Raw genomic sequence first — 21,062 nt, 5'->3', positions numbered from 1 at the left:
TGGCTTTTTGAGTTTTCACCATTTTTGTGTTGATTCTTTCTCATCATCCTCAGTTTATCTACCTTTGATTTTTGAGGCTGCTGACCTTTGGATGGGGTTTGTGTGGGGTCTTTTTTTGTTGATGTTGTTGTTGTTGCTTTCTGTTTGTTTTTAACAGTCAGGCCCCTCTTCTGTAGGGCTGCTGCCATTTGTTGGGGGTGGAATCCATACTCTACTCACCTGGGTCCCTCTTGCATCTGGAGGTATCACCAGTAGAGGCTGCAGAACAGCAAAGATGGCAGCCTGCTCCTTCCTCTGGGAGGAAGCACTGACCTGATGCCAGCAGGAATGGTCCTGTATAAGGTGTCTGGCGACCCCTGGTTGCGAGGGTCTCACCTAGTAAGGAGGCATGGGCTCAGGGACTGGCTTAAGGAAGCACTCTGACTGCCCCTTGGCAGAGCAGGTGTGCTGCACTGAAGGGAATCCCCCTCCTCTGGACTGCCCAGACTTTTCAGAGGCAGCAGGCAGGAAAGACTAAGCCTGCTGAACCATGAAGACGTTAGCCACCCCTACCCCCAGGGGCTCCTTCCCAGAGAGATCAGTTCTGCCCCTAAACCCCTACCTGGAGTTGCTGACATTTCTGCAGGGAGGCCCCGCCTAGTGAGGAGGAATGGATCCAAGTCCCACCTGAAGAAGCAGTCGGGCCACAATCTGCCACAGCCACTGTGCTGTGCTGTGGGGAATTCCTCCTGGTCCAAACCACATATTCTTCCCAGCACTGGCAGGGAAAAAAGGGCAGACTGGACCCACAGTGATGGTGGCCATCCCGGGAACTTGGTCGTCTTAGGCAATCTCCAGTCTGCTGCTGTTGGCTGCAACCTCAGTGGCCACTGAGCATCTGGGCAGCTCTGTGCTTGGGATCCAAGGCCCTGTTGGTGTGGGCTCATGAGGGAATCTCCTGATCCACGGGTTACACAGATCTGTGGAAGAAGAATGGTTTCCTTAGGCAGGGTGCCACAATCCCTCACCGCCTTCCTTGGTTGGGGGTGGGAACTCCCCTTGCCCTCTGTGGCTCCCAGGTGGGGCTGTTGCACTACCCTGCTTTTCCTCGCTGTCCGTGGGTCGTGCCCACCACCTAGTCAGTCCCAATGAGAGAACCTGGTTACCTCAGCCTGAAAGTGCAGCATTCACTTGCTGTTTTCATTCTTGATAGGAGCGGCCAACAGCAGCTCCTTCTAGTTGGCCATCTTGGCCCCTTCCGCGACCTTGCCAGTGTTTTAATTAAGTTGTTCCTTTCCACTGTTCTTCCTTCCTTCCTCCTTATCCTTTTTCTCCTGCTCCTCCTCCAGTCTTATAAAACCTTCAGTACAAAGTTGAATAGAAGTGGTAGGAATAGTCATCCTACCGTTATTCCTGATCTTAGGGAGATAGCATCCAGTCTCACCATTCATTATGATGTTAGGTTTTCCCTAGATGCCCTTTATCAGGTTGAGGAAGTTCCATTCTAATCATAATTTATTGAGTATTGTTAGTCATGAAAAGGTGTTGGATTTTGTTAAATGCCTTTTCTGCATCTATTGAGATGATCAAGGTTTTACTTTTTTAGTCTGCTATAGTTATTTACTTAATTTTTGAATATTAAACCAATCTTGCATTCCTAGAATAAACCTCACTTGGTTATGGTAAATTATCATTTTTCTATTTTGTTAGATTCGATTTGCTAAAATTATGTTAAGAATATTTGCATTGTCTGAGGATGTTGGCTCACACCTGTATTCCCAGTACTTTGGGAGGCTGAAGCAGGAGAACTGCTTGAGGCCAGGAATTCAAGGCCAGCCTGGGCAACATAGCAAGACCTCATCTCAGCAAAACAATAAAAAGTAACTGAGTGTGGTGGCATTCCTGTGTCCCCAGCTACTCAGGAGGCTATGGTGGGAGGATCGCTTGAGCCCAGAAGTCCAAGGCTGCAATGAGCTATTATCACACTACTGCACTCCAGCTTGAGTGACAGAGGGAGACTCTTGTCTCAAAAAAAAAAAAAAATGCCTCCATATGTATGAGGATATTGGACTATAGTTTTCTTTTCTCATAATATTTGTATTTGGTTTTGGTGTCAAAGTAATGCTTACTGACCTTAGAGAATGAGTTGAGAAGTACTGCCACATCTTTCAGTTAGTGGAAAAGTTTGTGTGGAGTTGTTATTTCTCCCCTAAATGTGTTATAGAGTTTGTCGATAAAGCTGTCTGGGCCTGTAGTTTTCTTTGCAGGAAGATATTTTTAAATACCAATCTTTTTTTTTTTATAAGATACAGGGTTTATGCAGGTTATCTATTCTTGAGTGAGCTCTTGCAATTTGAGTCTTAAGGAATTTGTCTATTTTTATTGAAGTTGTTTATTGGCATGATATTGCTCATAATATTATCTTACTATCCTTTTAATATCTAGGACCTGTAGAGACTTCTTTTTTTCATATAACAGGTTTATTGAAATATAATTCTCATACAATATACTCATTTAGTGTACAATGCAGTGGTTCTTAATATAGTCATAGTTTTATAACCATTACCACAATTTTTGAACATTTTTATTAAGCCAAAAAGAAATTCTATACTCATTAGTAGTCATTCCCCATTTCCCTCCAATTCCCACTCCCCCAGCCCTTAGCAACCACTAATCTATTTTCTGTCTCTATAGATTTTCCTATTCTGAATCTTTCATATAAATGGAATCACGGCCGGGCGCGGTGGCTCAAGCCTGTAATCCCAGCACTTTGGGAGGCCGAGACGGGCGGATCACGAGGTCAGGAGATCGAGACCATCCTGGCTAACACGGTGAAACCCTGTCTCTACTAAAAAATACAAAAAACTAGCCGGGCGAGGTGGTGGGCGCCTGTAGTCCCAGCTAATCGGGAGGCTGAGGCAGGAGAATGGCGTAAACCCGGGAGGCGGAGCTTGCAGTGAGCTGAGATCTGGCCACTGTACTCCAGCCTGGGCGACAGAGCGAGACTCCGTCTCAAAAAAAAAAAAAAAAAAAAAAAAACAAATAAATGGAATCACATAATTTATATTGTTTTATGATTGACTTCTCTCATTTAGCATAATGGAGTTTGGGGGGGCTTTTATAATGTAATTTTAAAATATATATATATTTTTTTTTCATAGAGACAGGTCTCACTATATTGTCCAGGCTGGTCTTAAACTCCTGGGCTCAAGTGATCCTCTTGCCTCAGCCTCCCAGAGTGCTGAGCTTACAGGCATGAGCCACTGTACCCAGCCCCAGCATAATGTTTTTAAGGTACAACCATGTCATAGTGTCTTTCAGTACTTCATTCCTGGCCAGGCACAGTGGCTGATGCCTGTAATCCCAACACTTTGGGAGGCTGAGGAAGGAGGATCACTTGAGCTCAGGAGTTTGAGACTATCCTGAGAAACAAAGGGAGACCCCGTTCTTTACCCCTCCCTCCCCGACACACACACACAATTAATAGGGCATAAAGGCACACGCCTGTGGCCCCAGCTACTTGGGAGGCTGAGCGGGGAGGATCGCTTGAGCCTGGGAAGTTGAAGCTGCAGTGAGCCGTGATTGTGCCACCGCACACCAGCAGGCAACAGAGCAAGACTGTCTTAAAAAAAAAAAAAAATTCATTATTTTCTACGGCTGAATAATATCTGTTTCATTTTATAGATATACCACATTTTTTGTCCATTTATTAGTTGATGTACATTAGGATTGTTTCCACTTTTGGGCTGTTATCAATAATGCTGATGTGAACATTTGTGTATAAGTTTTTTGTTTTTGTTTTGAGACAGAGTCTCACTCTGTTGCCCAGGCTGGAGTGCAGTGGGGTGATCTCAGCTCACTTCAACCTCTGCCTCCTGGGTTCAAGCGATTCTCCTGCCTCAGCCCCCTGAGTAGCTGGGATTACAGGTGCGTACCACCAAGCCTGGCTGATTTTTCTATTTTTAGTAGAGTCGGGGTTTCACCATGTGGCCAGGCTGGTCTCAACTCCTGACCTCAGGTGATCCACCAGCCTCGGCCTCCCAAAGTGGGATTACAGCCATGAACCACCGTTCCCGACCTTGTGTATAAGTTTTTATGTGATGTATGTTTTAATTTCTCTTACGTGTATATCTAGGGGTAGAATTGCTGTGTCATATGCTAAGTATATGTTTAACCTTTTAATTTATTTATTTATTGAGACGGAGTCTCGCTCTGTCGCCCAGGCTGTAGTGCAATGGCGCAATCTCAGCTCACTGCAACCTCTGCCTCCCAGGTTCAAGCAGTTCTCCTGCCTCAGCCTCCCAAGTAACTGAGATTACAGACACATGCAACCGTGCCTGGCTAATTTTTTTGTATTTTTAATAGAAACAGGGTTTCACCATATTGGCCAGGCTGGTCTTGAACTCCTAACCTTGTGATCCGCCCGCCTCAGCTTCCCAAAGTGCTAGGATTCATGAGTCACTGCGACTGGCCTATGTTTAACCTTTTAAAGAACTACCAGACTTTTCCAAAACAGCAGCAACAGTTTACATTCCTGTCAGCAGGGAATGTGTGTTCCTATTTCTCCACATCCTCACCAACTTGTTATTAACTTTTTTATTATAGCCATCCTCATGGGTGTGACAGTGATGTCTCTCTTGTTCTTAATATTGGTAACTTGTGACTTTCCTCTTTTGTCTTTATCAGTCTAGTAGAAGTTTATTGATTTTATTGAACTTTTCAAAGAACCAACTTCTGGGTTAGTTTTCTTTTTTTTTTTTGAGACGGAGTCTCACTTTGTCGCCCAGGCTGGAGTGCAGTGGCACGATCTCGGCTCACTGCAAGCTCCGCCTCCCGGGTTCACGCCATTCTCCTGCCTCAGCCTCCGAGTAGCTGGGACTACAGGCGTGCACCACCACACCCGGCTAATTTTTTGTATTTTTAGTAGAGACGGGGTTTCACCGTGTTAGCCAGGATGGTCTCGATCTCCTGACCTCGTGATCCGCCTGCCTCGGCCTCCCAAAGTGCTGGGATTACAGGCGTGAGCCACCGCGCCTGGCCTAGTTTTCTCTCATCTTCTGCTGTTTCATTGATTTCTGCTCTGGTCTTTGTTATTTCCTTTCTTCTGCTTATTTTGAGTCTTCTTTTTCTAATTTCTCAAGATGGAAACTAAGATCATTGATTGGAGACCTTTGCTGATATAGGGGTTTTAATGCTATACATTTCTTGCTATGTACTGCTGTACTAGATCTCACAAATTTTAATGAATTGTATTTCTCATTCAATTCAAAATGCTTTCTAATTTCCCTTTCATTTCTTCTTTGATTCATGGGTGATTTAGAAGTGTGTTATAAAATATTGAGGATCTTCCAAATATTACTCTCTAATTGATTTCTAATTTAATTTCATGTGGACTAAGAACATGTTTTGTATGATATGAATTTTTTAAATTATTGACTTGTTTTCTGTCCCAGATAGAATATGGTGATAAATGTCCTACATGTATGTGAGTAGAATATGTATTCTGCTCTTGTTGGCAGGAGTGTTCTATAAATGTCAATTATGTCAAATTGATTGATGGTATTATTAGAGTTTCTGACTAATTTTATTAATTATTGAGAGAGGGGATCCACCTATTGTTGTGGATTTGTCCATTTCTTTTTTATTTCTATCAGTTTTGCTTTATGTATTTTGAAGCTCTGTCATTAGGTATATAAACATTTAGAATCATTATGTACCCCTTATTGAAATGATCCTGTTATCATTCTGAAATGTCCCTTTTAATACCTGGCAGTATTTTTGCTATGAAGTCTACTTTGTCTGCCATTAATATAGACATTCTGGCTTTCTTTTAATGATTAGTGTTAGCATAATATATTTTTCCATCCTTTTACTTTTAACCTATTTGTATATTTATTAAAGTGGGCTTTTCGTAAGGAAGATATAGTTGGGTCTTGCATTCTTATCCAATCTAACAATCTCTGCCATTTCGTTGACATGTTTAGACCAAGGATCAGCAATCTATAGCCCACAGGCCAAACCTAACTACTGCCTGCCTTTGGAAATAAAGTGTTATTGGAACACAGCCAAGTCCATTCATTTGTGTATTGTCTGTGGCTGCTGTCACACTCCAGTGGCAGAGTTTGCTCACCTATTATGCAGACCATTTACATTTCATGTGATTATTGATGTGGTTGGATTTTTTTATGTGGTTGGATTTTAAACTACTGTGTTGCTATTTCTTTTCATTGGTCCCATCTGTTCTTTTCTCCCTTTTTCCTTTTTTTAAACTGCCGTCTTGGGGATTAATTGGGTATTTTTCATTATTCCATTTGATATCGTTTGTTGACTTATTAGCTATAACTCTTTTTTTATTATTGTTTTAGTATTTGCTGTTAGAGCATTCAGAAAATAACCACAAGGAATGACCCTAGGATGTCTTGATTCTCTTAATCTGACTCAATCTACCAGAATGTTACCTTTCTGGCTCCTGATAAATTAAGGCATAATGCCATAGCTTTATTTCCCTTGACTCTTTACAGAAAAGAAAGATGGAGTAAATAGGGACTTTTGTTTGCCTATATATGAGTATCCAAAATAGATTTCCTATATATGATTTGGATTAAGAGTAGAACTGCATTTTTAGGAACATTGACCTGTAAGATATAGTGATTAATTCATTAGTTTGAGTCACTTTTTGAAATAGTAAGTGATTGTTAAGATGCTCCAATGTAAAAATCTGCATCTTTGCAGGCTACCATCAATATTGTTTTTGATCGAGTTGGGAAAACGGATCCTGTCACAAGAGGCATTGAGATCACTGTGAATTATCTGGGAATCCAATTTGATGTGAGTGTTATATCAAGATTCAAGATACTGGTTTGTCATGTTTCTTTCTCTTGTATCTGTTATAACTTATTGTTAAGATTCTAATTTGTATGCTTTAGGTACTTGCTTCTGCTTTTGTTCTTCCTATTCTCTTCTGTATATTTTGACATATTCACATGGAAAATTTTTATATTTTGATGTATTCACATGGAAAATTTGTAAAAGGCCAAGATTCTCTCTCTTAACATGAAGCCAGAAGTAATGACTGATACTTAATATTGTCAGATGCTGATTATTTCTACAGCTGCTCCTCTGCTTCTCTATAGCCAGCTACCAGTTTACCATCTTCTCCCCACCAAAGTATTCAAATACTTCCCTCTGATTCTTGATGAGCTCTTCAAACGTACAACTTACCTTTGATGCCCCAGTGGAAAATTAACTACTAATTAGTGTTCCGTGTTAGAGCTGAAACGATTTCTGCTGTAAGAAATGATCTTTATCAATTAATGTGGACCTTGGGCTAAAGATGGTAACTGTCACTTCTGCACAAAGTTGTTTTTTTAAATTGGCTTTTTACTGTTTCATAATACCACTGTCATAAATACACCCTTGTCCTAATTGAAGTTCAGTGTATTTATTCATAAACCAGAGCCAATGACTCAGGCTGAATAGCACTTTAATGTTAACACCAATGTCATATTCTTTTTTTTTATTTGAGACGGAGTCTCGCTCTGTCGCCCGCGCTGAAGTGCAGTGGCTGGATCTCTCAGCTCACTGCAAGCTCCGCCTCCCGGGTTTACGCCATTCTCCTGCCTCAGCCTCCCAGGTAGCTGGGACTACAGGCGCCTGCCACCTCGCCCGGCTAGTTTTTTGTATTTTTTAGTAGAGACGGGGTTTCACAGTGTTAGCCAGGATGGTCTCGATCTCCTGACCTCGTGATCCACCCGTCTAGGCCTCCCAAAGTGCTGGGATTACAGGCTTGAGCCACTGCGCACAGCCCAATGTCATATTCTTAGTCCCAGTATAGGCCGTTTAGCTGTGCTGTCAACCTAGACGCAGAGTGCATGCTACCCCCAGACATCCATCCCAGCCAGACATGCCCCTGATCTCAAAAGGACTTGGATAAAATGAAAATGAACCAGAGCAAACTGAGCCCCAATCCTTGAGAAACAGTTCAATGTACATGTTTCTTGATGCTAGATCAATAGTATATCCTCTTTGAGTGTGAAGAAGCATGGTATCTTTTATTCAAGTAGTATATAAATCATATTAAGTATGCTTTACAGGCCAGGCACTACTGTGGCTCACATCTGTAGTCCCAGCACTTTGAGAGGCCGAGACAGATCACTTGAGTCCAGGAGTTCAAGACCAGCCTGGGCAACATGGTGAAACCCCATCTCTAGAAAAAATATAAAAATTAGTTGGATATGATGGCATGCACCTGTAGTCCCAGCTACACAGGAGGCTGAAGCAGGAGGATCACTTGAGCCAGGGAGGCAGAAGTTCCAGTGAGCTGAGATAGTGCCACTGCACTCTATTGTGGGTGATAGGGTGAGACCCCTGTCTCAAAAAACAACAAAAAGTATGCTTTGCTATTGTTGCATTTGTGTTTTCTTAAGTGTTTTACTGGGCTGAATTTTTAGCAATGCTTCTCCTTTTCTGTACTTTCTGAGGATACTTAGATGGTCATGTATATATTCCATCTATAATTCATCTGTTTATGCCATATTTTGTAATTCTGAATAACGAATCTTTTAGATGTTAGTAATAGCAGCTCCCTTGCAGATACTTTTCAGAACTGAATCAAACACAGGGTCCCAAAACTCCTTCTCACTATGAAGCAGTGCAGGAGGAGAAAAAGGTATCATGTGGTTCCAGTGAAGTTCAACTATTTCCTAGAATTTAGCTGAGAATGTCTATATATTCCTTTATTATAAAAAGAAAGATTTCTTGAAGTTTTGGTGGTTAGGGAACTATTATTCATAGAGATTGAAAATAATCAAGCTATTATTTAGTTTCTTTTTAATCCCTGCTTTTCATTTATCACAGTAAAACTGTATCATTAGTTCTGTTTCTTCTGATTTATTGGTGTTATTTTTATCACTCCTCAGTACTTACTGCCAAGCATGGTGACTCATGCCTGTAATACCAACACTTTGGGATACTGATGTGGGAGTATTGCTTGAGCCCAGGAGTTTGAGACTAGCCTGGACTACATAGCAAGACCCTGGCTCTAAAAAAAAAAATTTTTTTAATTTTAAGGTTTAATTAAGTCTGCTAATTAAGATATCTACTGCAGTCTTTCTGTAGTTGTTTTATTTGCCACTTACTTGCTTTCCTCTCTCCCTTAAGAAAAAAAAAAATCAGGTAGGGTCTAATGAAGTTCCTTCTCACAGTCACGTAATGATCAGGATACAGATTTTACTTAGCCTTTACATCTCTCTGAACAGAGGGTTAGCAGCTGTTTTTTCTTCCTGTTACGGTGGCAGGTGAAGTTTTGGTCCCAACACATTTCCTTCATTCTTGTTGGAATAATCATCGTTACATCCATCAGAGGACTGCTGATCACTCTTACCAAGGTATGTTTTATCACAGTGTTTAAAAGTACTGCTTATCATTTGTTTAATTAAATGTGATACCAGCTGGGTGTGGTGGCTCATGCCCGTAATCCCAACACTTTGGGAGGCTGAGGTGGGTGGATCATGAGGTCAGGAGATGGAGACCATCCTGGCCAACATGATGAAACCCCATCTCTACTAAAAATACAACAAATTAGCTGGGTGTGGTAGCATGTGCCTGTGGTCCCAGCTACTCAGGAGGCTGAGACAGGAGAATTACTTGAACTTGGGGGGCAGGGATTGCAGTGAGCCAAGATCGCACCACTGCACTCCAGCCTGCAAGACTCTGTCTCAAAAAAAAAAAGTGGTACCATGAGATAATTTTACCTAATTAAGAATTCTGCCTCCTGAGACTTTAAACAGTCCCAAGGATTTAAAAGACATACAACCGAATTTTTAAAAAGTTAAACTACTACATAAATTGATGGCAATATATTTATATCATATACCAATTATAGATAAGTACATTCACTAAAGGTAATAGAGAAAGATATGGTTCTGTTTTGTTCACTGATATGTTATCAGTATCTAGAACAGAACCTAGCACATGGTAGGCAGGTATTCAGCAGATATTTGAGACTGGAAGAATAATTGTGAGAATCACTTGTAGAGAAGATATGGAAGTAGGGGGACAGAATATAGCAAGTCCTCAATGTCATCAATAAGTTCTTGGAAACAGCGGCTTTAAGTAAAACTATATACCAAGTCCTCAAAAAAATGTTTCATTCAACATTTCATTATAATGCTGATGAGAAAAATGCAGTTTTGTTATACATCATTTCACTTAAAATCTGTTTCCAAGATCCTATAAATGGCATTAAGTAAGGACCTACTGAATTCAACTATTTTCTAATCAATGTAAGAAGACTTCACGGAGGTGGAAAGTGAGTCCTCTCTGGTAGGAAAGGTAGGGATTTAAAATCCAGGAGCTTTTGAATGAAAGAAGGGGTTGGGACGCAAAGGGATCTGCAGGCATCTAGCAGAGTTTAAAGAGCGCAGGAGCCTAGTAACAATTACAAACGCTCGCTCGCTTGCTCGGAGTGGGCTGGAGTGATCTGACTTAATGTTTATAGTGATGTTAAGTCACATGTGTCACATAGTTTCTGAAGTGTGATAGCAATAGGAATCCTTTCATATGTTATGTAAAGAAGTTACCTCCGGGGGAAACTGTAACTTTTTCTGCAGTCTATTTTAAGTCTCTGCTTTATAGGCTTAATCATATGAATTGTTCTATACAGGATTGTGGCATCGAAGAGACACTTTTAATCAAATGTTAACCATATTTCTTATTGTTCATGACACAGGAATCTAACAGTACTGCATAAATTTATCTCCCTCTTTCTTGACAGTTCTTTTATGCTATCTCTAGCAGTAAGTCCTCCAATGTCATTGTCCTGCTATTAGCACAGATAATGGTAAGTTTAATGAGTTACCTTTATGTTTACAGCTGTAAAATATCAGAAATATGCTTCATACTTTTAAGAATTTTAATAATTTCCTTTGTCCTGTTCCTCACTACATTCAGAGTCACTTCTGGATTAATTCATTTGACTTACAGGGCATGTACTTTGTCTCCTCTGTGCTGCTGATCCGAATGAGTATGCCTCTAGAATACCGCACCATAATCACTGAAGTCCTTGGAGAACTGCAGTTCAACTTCTATCACCGTTGGTTTGATGTGATCTTCCTGGTCAGCGCTCTCTCTAGCATACTTTTCCTCTATTTGGCTCACAAACAGGCACCAGAGAAGCATATGGCACCTTGAACTTAAGCCTACTACAGACTATTAGAGGCCAGTGGTTTCAAAATTTAGATCTAAGAGGGGGAAAAAATTGAACCAGGACCTGACATTTTATAAACAACAAAATGCTGTGGTAGCATTTTTCACCTCATAGCATACTGTTTCCCCGTCGGGTGATACTATGACCATGAGTAGCATCAGCCAGAACATGAGAGGGAGAAGTAACTCAAGACAGTACTCAGCAGAGAGTGTCCAGTGTGGATTTGAGGCTGGTGCAAAGGCGGAGAGGAGCCAAGAAACTAAAGGGGAAAAATACACTGGAACTCTGGGGCAAGAGATGTCTATGGTAGCTGGGCCAAACACATAGGATTTCCGTTTTAAGGTTCACATGGAGAAGGTTATAGCTTTCCCTTGAGATTGACTCATTAAAATCAGAGATTGTAACACTTTGGCCTTAGGTTCCTTTCATCAAGCATAGCTTGGTGTTGTGCTTGTGTGATCTGACATGAGTTAGCATCCCACACCTCCTCATCTGAGCCTACCCCCATGAAAATAACCAAGAGGTTATCTGTTCTTTTCCGGGAAAGGGGTAGTGTGCACCTGAAATAGATTCTACCAAAAGAGAGATTTCAGGTATGTCATTTTTTCTTGAGTTCCTGTCAACTTAGTATTATACCCTACTTTCAATTCAGTAGTGATGTTTCCTTTTTTTTTCTATCTGCCCCTCACACTGTGGGGTGAAACCATGAATAACTTTAACTGGGGGAATAAGTCACTTGTGAAAGGGAAATGTTGAAAAATTTTTAGAACATTCAGACATGCAATTTAAGAAAATTCTGAATTTTATTACTAAGGTCTTATTCTGTACTTAATGTGTTTTGGGTTTCTAGAAGCAAATGAAGGTTAAAGTATAAAAAGTGAATCCAAAACAAAAGCTCTATCAAGTGTACTCAAAAGGCATTTGTTAATGGTATTTATTCTAGCAACTACAACATTGTTACAAAAGCACAATTTTAATAGGCTTATCTGCTAAGATGCTTTAATAAGCAGCTATCACCTATACAGAGTTATGAATCATCTTTGGTGCTCAAGGAACCTGTAGAAGTAAGAGACATCATCATACAGAGAAATGTAGTTAAGTTGAAGCTTGGAAGAGATCACCTGAAAAAAATCTAGCTCTTGCCTTATCTCTTCCTAAGTTAAGCATAAATTAGCAGTCTGCAATAGCCGCCCGTAAGACCAATCACACATGGTGAATGGTTTCCAGTGGAGTTTTTCTTCTAAAGAGACAGTAAACTGGTCGCAACTCATTCCTTGAGAAAGGATTCCTATTAAATACCCAGAAATAGCTATCAAATAAAACAGCCAACGCTATTACTTGTTTTCATCACATCTCTGTATCTTCAGAATTGGAAGAAGAATGTGAGGCTGTACTGTGGGCCTGTGTAAAAGAAAACAAAGAATTTACAAATGGTAGAGTAATGAAAGAGGGATGATCTATTCTAGAGTTGCATGACTTAAGTCGGGGAGCAGGGTCACTCACTAGAATTTCTTACTTTCACAGCATGCAGTTGACAGCAATTGTCTAGAGCTGATAAATCAAGAAGTAAAAAGTTTATCAATATTGTAATGGGAACCCCCAGAAGAGCCTGAATCAGATGATCTAGGTATGACTAGAAGTCAGGTGACCTGAATTCTACACTTGACCGTTTTCAACGTGCTGTTTGACACATTAACAAATTCCTTAATGTCTGTATATATTTCTTTTTTATAAGACTAGGATACTGACTTCCTAAAGAGAAATTATAGAATTTTTAAATGACAACTAAAATAGTGTTTATTAAGCATTCCAGAATACAAATCAGTGGGCATTGTGTGTGTTCATTAAACTGAGTTTATTAAAACGAGTAGTCACCAATTAGCAGAATATAATGGAAAGAACAACAACATTGAGTTAAACTTTTTTAGAGTCTTGGCTTTGCTATAAATTTCCTTTATGAATTTGGATAAGTCAGTTTACTTTTGGACCTCAAGTTCTTCTATGAAAAATTGGGCAAAAATATGAAACTGAGACTTACCAAGAAGTTTAATCCAAATATATAGAGAATGCTTAATCTTTCCTAGTAATAAAACTGGAATACCTGTCAATTATTTTGAACAATATTGTCTATAACCATCACCATTTACATGCTTACTATGAGCCAGCCACTATTCAAAGCACTTTAGTATAGTTAATATAATCTTAGTTAACATAATCCTGATAACAATCCTACAAATTATCCCTGTTTTATGGGTGGGAAAACTGAGGAACAGAACAAATAAATCCATTTCCTCGCAGCTGACAAATGACAGAACCAGAATTCATACATAGATCATCCAATTCAGGCTGTTCTGGGGGTTCCCATTGCAATACTGATAAACTTTTTACCTCTTGATTTATTAGCTCTAGACAATTGCTGTCAGCTGCATGCTGTGAAAGTAAGAAATTTGTTGTCCTTGTACTGCCGCCTGTCCTCTACAACAACTTGATTTGTGAGTTATCTTTACATTGTCATTTTCTAGTTTTAAAAAAATCTGTGGCAAACAGACATTAAATATACTCATAGGGACTATACCCATACTCCAGTAAATTAGATCACGAAAAGAAAAAGGCTCCCACTCACCTGTTCCTTTGCCATGTGCGAGTCATGCCCTGACTCCACCACTGTTCCTTCTTTAGAATCTGGAGGGGTGTCAAGTGGATCAGCCAGGGAGGAAACAATGGGGATTTTCTTAGCTTGGAAATAATCATAGGCCTTCTTTCCACAGACTAAAAGTGTGACATTCTTCCCACTGCTCTGGATTCTATCCACCACCTTCTCATAGGGTTCATCTAGCACATTCACCCCATTCACTTCAATTATGATATCTTCATCCTCTAGCCCAGCCAAGTCAGCAGGGCCGCCCTTCTGTACCTGTGAACAGACGTTCTGAGCCATCATCAATTTCAAACACAGAGAAGGGGATGTCAGACTAGGTCTCCTTCAGAGGACAAATGAGGAGTTCAAGAATTTATTCTTAATCATGTTGTTATTTCTCCTTGAGGTATAGAGTTGAAAAAGGTGTTCTAATGCTTTTGTATTTATGAAGGCTGTAAATTCCATACTCACATGATTAGTGGTATTATAACTAGTGGTTCAGTGTCACATGTCTTCTGGGATGAAGGAGGATAAATAGGTCCCCCTTCTTCACTCCCAACTTGAAAGCTATAGGGAGTCTTATCAGTCCCTACAGGGTAAGGGGCACTATGCCAAATGCACAGAAGCAAACAAGTATGACTGCCAATCAGGGTTGATAGCGACTGTCAGCTAGAGTTCAGTCAACTCACACTGTTTGGAACAGATGTTTGGAAAGCAAAAAACACGTGAACTTATGATGTACTGGTAGCTAACCTAAAGGGTATGGGACCATGACAATATTTATCTGAACCCAGGTGAGACCCCTCAGTGTGTGCCTTCAATGGAACCTCTCTACTAAGCCGTCAATGGGTGGGAAAAGCTGAGACTATCCTAATTGTGGCTGTGTTTGTTGGGCTGCTGGAACCAGATTACCATACCTCTTTGATGAATGAGCCTGGCAGACCCCGAATCGAATTTAAGTGAAAGCCATAGCCATTTTCACCTTTAGCCAGCCTGCAGAGTTTAGGCTTATGAACTACTTCCTCTGTAGTATCTGGTGGACTTGAGACTTCCAGAGAAGCGGGAGTAGGAGCTGGAGCCTCCTTGACAGAGCCATTGGGCAGTTTTTGACTTTGATAGTAGAGAAATGGAGAAAAATGAGCCTTTTGAAAAATAAAGGGAAAAATCATTAACTTAGTTGTAACCATGAGTAAGTTACACTTTGTTAAATGTGCTAATTTTTATGGTATCATACATATTCCACTGTTCTTCTGGATATGTCTGATTGTAGGCTGTAAAATTTCTCTACTACCCCAACCAGGAAAGGTATAAAAGAAGATTGTGCTTCGTTGTGGAGTAATATGTGTATACATGTACACAAATGCACACATGAACATAAAAGCAGTATAGGATGCTGTACAAGGATCCAAAAAGGTGTCTAAAAAATTGCTAATTTCTTTTGAGTTCATGATAGTGAGCAAGTCACTGAACAATCTATACATAATTCCCCTGTTGGGAAATGACACATCTGACTGACTAGCCCGGTACCTCATGCAAAGTACATTCTTCTGGCTTTTCCTTTCAGTAAGATGGTCTTCAGAGCTCCTTAAACACATTCGAAAAATGTAAAACACAAGACACTTGTGATAGTTAATTTTAGGTGCCAACTTGACTGGATTAAGGAATACCTAGAAACCCGGTAAAGCATTATTTTGGTGTGCATCCATGAGGGTGGTTCCAGAGGGGATTGGTGTGCGAGTCCCAGTGAACTACAGAAAAGGCAAAGGTGTCAGTCTGTCTGCTAGAGCTGGGATACACTCTTCCTCTCCTGTGCTTGGACATCAGAATTCCAGGTTCTCTGGCCTTTGGACTCTAAGATCTACAGCCACAGCCCCCCAGATTCTCAGGCCAAATGCACAGAAGCCAACAAGTAGGACTGCCAACCAGGGGTGATGCCAGTAGTGTGGCTCAGGCAGATTTGGACGGAGCCACACTCCTGGCATCCCAGGGTTTCAAGCTTGAAGACAGCCTGTTTTGGGGCTTCTCAGCCTCCATAAATTCCCCTAATTAATCTCCTCTCATACCTGTATCTTTATATCCTACTAGATCTGTCTCTCTGGAGAATGTTAATATAACACTATTTTTATCACTATCCGAAGACTCAAAGCTACTAGAAGAGAACAACCCATATATACAGTAATAATTGGTGAGAGGGTGACAGCTATTATATGGTCACATATTGTAACAAAAGTTAATTCCAACCCTTTGCTGCTTGCCAGCACCCTCCCCTTCCAGACCTGGGATCTGTGTGCTTATTTTACTACGTATTATTGTAACCATTAGCTGTCACTTGTGTTATGCCAAGCTCTTCAACATCTTTAAATACTCCTAATTCATATCAACTCCCAGACCATCCATGTGAAGAAATGATGGTCTTGAATACCGAAGAGGCATAGAACAGGAAACAGGACTGATTTTTTGTAATAGAATTATGAGCCTAACTGGCTGTTTTAGTTGAGACAATTAGAGTGGACCTGGGTATGGTGTGATCCTGGATCAGCAGCAAAATGGCTGCCCACAAGTGTCTGAAACATTTGTTAGGCGATGAGTGGGAAATCAAGCAATGGAAGGTGAGCACAGTGTGGGCTCTACTTCAAATCGCACTGTTAGCAGCCTGACTAAAATTAGATTTTGAGTCCTCTGGTTATCATTTGTCTTACCACAAGACCACATCTCCTTCCTTTCTAAGTGAGAATACCACCAGCACAGAACCTCCTAGTTACCCAGTTCAACTAACTTCAGACCTTTTAGTCATATACTTGGAAGTTCCACAATGGAGTCTTTCCCCTCTTTAAAATATGGAAAACTATCAGGTGACTCATTACATACAAAAATAACATGTGATGACACTACCTGAACAAGCAAATCAACTGCATCTGACAGTCGCAGCTCATCTCGAGGCAAAGTACAGTAACATCAAAACACTTAATGAGATTTTGGCCGGGCTTGGTGGCTCATGCCTGAAATCCCAGCACTTTGGGAGTACAAGGTGGGCAGATCACTTGAGGTCAGGAGTTTGAGACTAGCCTGGCCAACATGGTGAAACCTCATCTCTACTAAAAATACAAAAATTAGCCAAGTGTGGTAGCAGGCACCTGTAGTCCCAGCTACTTGAGAGGCTGAGGCAGGAGAATCACTTGAATGCAGGAGGCAGAGGTTCCAGTGAGCCAAGAACACACCATTGCACTCCAGCTTGGACAACAACGGGAGACACTGTCTCAAAAAACAAATACTTAATGAGATTTTATTCATGCTTCATTCAGATAATTGGGTGTCTAGTATATGCCAGGGACTGCGAGAGGGTTGTGTTTTATTCACTCATGTATCTCAAAGACCCACCCTGTACCCCAACCTACAGGGCTTACTTTGGAGAGGGGGGAAGGAGAGAATGAGGGCAGGCCTCTTTTTAGATCAAAGTTCTCTATTAACCAAAACAGAAAAATTACAATTAAATTATTCTGTGATAAGATCAGGAGGGGTCAGAATCCCCTTTACAACAAACAGCTGCAGAGCCACCTCTGATTTCTGCTTGACTTTTTCTACCAACTGTGAAATGACTCATCATTCCTGGCAGCTTCAGTTGGTTCTTAAGCCAAAAGCTAGCTCACTATGGCTTCTCTGGTCCTGCTCTGCCCCACAGGACACCTTTAAAAAATTGTGTAGGCCAGGCGCATTGGCTCATACTTGTAATCCCAGCACTTTGGGAGGCCGAGGCGGGTGGATCACGAGGTCAGGAGATCGAGACCATCCTGGGCAACATGGTAAAACCCCGTCTCTACTAAAATACAGAAAATTAGCTGGGCGTGGTGGTGCGCACCTGTAGTTCCAGCTACTCAGGAGGCTGAGGCAGGGGAATTGCTTGAACCCGGGAGGCAGAGATTGCAGTGAGCCGAGATGGTGCCACTGCACTTCAGCCTGATGACAGAGCAAGACTCCGTCTCAAAAAAAAAAAAAAAAAAAAGTGTGCTCCTTCTTACATGTAATAGCCTTTCAAATTCTCGAAGATGCTTTCGTCTCCAAAGCCTTACTCAAGCTAAATACTCACATGGTGGCTTCCAAAACCTCTTCCCTGGTTACCCTTGTCATTGCCTTCTTAAAGTGAGATTCTTGAAACCGGACACAATATTGATTTAACAAATAGAACATTTAGATGTGTGAGGCATTATTCTACATGCTCTAAATATTCCAATTCAACCCTCATAGCCACCCTTCACTGTAGCTACTACCCCTCTCTTAAAACTAAGGAAACTGAAGCACAGATAGAGGGGGTAACTGGATTACCAGGAATTTAAGTATGGTCTAACCAAGTAAGTACAGTAACATGGTCATCTCCAGAAGCCAAGTGTCAGTTAATTTTTAAATTGCCAATTTAGGATGGGGCAACTACTTGGAGTATCAAGTTTCTGATCTTTTTCTATAGTCCTCAATCAGGTCTCACCATGTGGTATTCATACAATTTACTTTTAGCTTAGCATAGTACACCTGAAATTTATTCTTCTTTAGTTTTTATTTTCTCTCCTGACTAAATATTTTGAGTATTAATTACACTCCAGCAAATGAATTATCTAGTACCACTTTAAGTATGTTAATATATTTTCCATATCTCCTTTCAACTTTAAATACAAACGGTTAGGAACAAGTAGCATGCCATTAGAGACTTCTATTCAAGTTGATATTCAGGTTGATATCAAGTATTTTCTAGGTATGATTGTTCAAGTAGTTTAAAAAAGCTATTAGTCCAATTCATTCTTTAATCCTGCTTACAAGATTATCTTGAAATATCTCATGAAAATGTGCTGAGGAGGAGTATGGTATAATGGATTATGGGTCCAAGAATTTGGGTTCAAATACCAGCTTCAGTCTTCACTAAGCTGCGTGACTTTAGCAAAGCACTTAGTCTCTCTAAGCTTCAGTTTCCTAATCTATGATGAAGGCCTAATATATCACCACCCATCATATTCCCCCCTCTGTACCACTTATTTTATTTTAGATTGTACTATCATTGTACATCACAGAAAACATTTATCTTGTTCATCTTTACGATCAGCACTTAGCAAGACAGATGGTACTTAGAAGGCCCCCCAGGTATTTGTTAAACTAGACTGAACCTCAGTTCTTGTGTTAAAAGTGTTAAAATAAAATAAAACCTTAAAACATGTAGTAGATGTTACGATAAAGAGCTGTTAAGAGAAAAGTTAGTTTGATTCAGCTTGGTCTTGGTCTATCTGTGTTTCTCTTTGATTTGCTAAGGGTTTACAAATTGTTTAATAATCCTTTCTAGGCTTTTATGTGCAGTTGATAGAACTTAACTGACCTAAAGCTTAAAATCTAATTGTTCCGTATTTGGGGAACAATTTTATTTCCAGGCTTATATTCTCCATAGATTTTCTCAGATCACCAAGAGTAAGTCTGCAGTTATATTCACAAATTGTTTCAAAATCTTAAGATCAAGGACTTAAAACCCATTTATCAATCATTTGGCATTCTCTTATCACTACCAATTTGAGTTGAGCTTCAGTTCAGCCTTAATGATGATTGTTAGGCCTCTTCCAGTTTAAGGAACAAAGTCCTAACTCAGTGCAAAGGTTGAGGGCATGAGGGAATGGGCCCAGCCTTAATGCTTGAATATATGGCCTTGTATTACTTACCAGTCTGTACATGTTGTCCGTCTCTTTGTCTACCACCAACAGTGAAGTCTGATCTCCACCCTTTCTAATCATTTCCACCACACTGTCATGATCCAGGGTTTCCACAGATTCGCCGTTGACAGCAACTACCAGATCATTGTTCTTCAAGCCAGCTTCCTCTGCTGGACTTCCAGAATCTATGTCCTTGATAATTTGACCTGTCCTCCCCCCACCCCAAAAAATAAAATTATTAATAAGTCCCTTAAAAAAAAAAAAAAATTTTTCTGCTGGAGCCTAAAGCCCTGATGAAATAGATGTAAAAGGCATGCCGAGTACAACTATAGTCCCTTCCACCAGCATCCCAGGAAGTTTATAAGCACACTATCTAGGCTCATTTCCTGCTCAGAACTCGCTCCAGAAATTAACCCAGCCATTAACAATGAAGGGGTCTTACTGGAAATAATCATGTTACTAAAAGTGTCTGACATTCGATTGTGGCACAATAGCATATTAAACGACTGTAAGTTCCCAGGAAGTCAGTGGGCGCACTTGTAGCCATTCTTCTTATGTAAAAGCTGTCATAAAGGACAGGGAAGAATAAAGAACAAAACCTCAAACTTTGGACCTTAAGAAACCCATGCTGGCATTTTAGTAGCAATGGGGTGTATTCGGTTGTGAATGTATTTGTATATACATGCCTCCATGTGCCTTTGGCCTCCTGGTATCTTTACCAGGTGCTGCCAGAGCTTTTTTTTTTTTTTAACAAACTCCTGTTTCCCTTTTCCAGCTAGTTGCTGGGCATCTCCAACAAAATATCTCATAGATCTCTCAACTGTAATGTATTCAAATCAAAAATGAGCTTTGCCCATTCTCCACCCCAAAGCCCCTCCTCTTGGTTACCTGTTAGTGGAGCAACATCCTCCTAGCCACCAACACTTGGCAACTGATTCTTCCCCAGCATCCAATCCCTGTATCTAAATGATTACTAAGTCCTCTCATGCTACCCTAATATCTTACACATCCCACTTCCTCTACCCTGAATGCAGTTTGTATTAGTTCCTGCCTAGAATTCTACATAAACTATTACAGCACCTTCCTACTGCTCTCCCTTCCCCAATCCTTCTCTGATACAGATCGGCCTTCAGATCCATCTTGATGCACTTTCTTAACCAAGTCACTCCCTGGTGCAACAGAATGAGTATGGGCTTTGGAACTAAACAACTATTTGACCTTACATAATTACTGTATCTTCTCCAAGCCCTCAATTTCAGCAGTTCTTCCTGCATAATTGTTAGGAGTAACTGAGACGTGCAAAGCCCCCAAGACATTATAGACTGGTTTTTTCTTCTCCCTTATACTGCTCAAAAAACAACTCCTCATCATCTAATGAGCCAAGTCCAAACTCGTCAATCTTGCATAGAAGTTCCCTTATCACCTCTCTCCAGCCTACCCTTCCAACGAATTCTTGCACCACGCATCGTGCCAATTAAACTGTGCCCATGTCTCCTGACAGTGTTCACATGACTCCCCCCTTCCTGGAATGATCTTCCTTGTCCCGGCCCTGCCTACTTTC

The 21,062-nt window shown here is 40.7% G+C and overlaps 2 protein-coding genes across 8 annotated transcripts in view; one reads left to right on the top strand and one right to left on the bottom strand.

Moving 5' to 3' along the window:
* Nucleotides 1–21,062, top strand: part of GPR89A (G protein-coupled receptor 89A) — a 76,163-nt gene that overhangs the window by 47,896 nt on the left and 7,205 nt on the right. For 2 of the 4 annotated variants that reach the window (XM_010374461.2, XM_030935508.1), the window contains exons 11-14: nucleotides 6,712–6,807; nucleotides 9,276–9,365; nucleotides 10,754–10,819; nucleotides 10,963–11,839. In XM_010374461.2, coding sequence (XP_010372763.1) covers nucleotides 6,712–6,807; nucleotides 9,276–9,365; nucleotides 10,754–10,819; nucleotides 10,963–11,169 — 459 coding nt within the window. In that variant the 3' untranslated portion in view covers nucleotides 11,170–11,839. Of the gene's footprint in view, nucleotides 1–6,711; nucleotides 6,808–9,275; nucleotides 9,366–10,753; nucleotides 10,820–10,962; nucleotides 11,840–21,062 lie in introns of those variants that run through there. The other 2 variants (XR_004058702.1, XM_030935507.1) reach the window with 1 other exon arrangement.
* The window catches only part of PDZK1 (PDZ domain containing 1), a 35,811-nt gene continuing 26,749 nt past the window's right edge, over nucleotides 12,001–21,062 (bottom strand). For 3 of the 4 annotated variants that reach the window (XM_010374458.2, XM_030935506.1, XM_030935504.1), the window contains 4 exons: nucleotides 19,511–19,707; nucleotides 14,741–14,965; nucleotides 13,809–14,099; nucleotides 12,001–12,586 (listed from right to left, as the gene is read on the bottom strand). In XM_010374458.2, coding sequence (XP_010372760.1) covers nucleotides 12,533–12,586; nucleotides 13,809–14,099; nucleotides 14,741–14,965; nucleotides 19,511–19,707 — 767 coding nt within the window. In that variant the 3' untranslated portion in view covers nucleotides 12,001–12,532. The remainder of the gene's footprint in view (nucleotides 12,587–13,808; nucleotides 14,100–14,740; nucleotides 14,966–19,510; nucleotides 19,708–21,062) is intronic. The other variant, XM_030935505.1, reaches the window with a different exon arrangement.

The sequence above is a fragment of the Rhinopithecus roxellana genome, chromosome 8, assembly GCF_007565055.1.
Source record: "Rhinopithecus roxellana isolate Shanxi Qingling chromosome 8, ASM756505v1, whole genome shotgun sequence".
Lineage (NCBI taxonomy): Eukaryota > Metazoa > Chordata > Mammalia > Primates > Cercopithecidae > Rhinopithecus > Rhinopithecus roxellana.
This window is presented reverse-complemented; position numbering and strand designations above follow the sequence as displayed.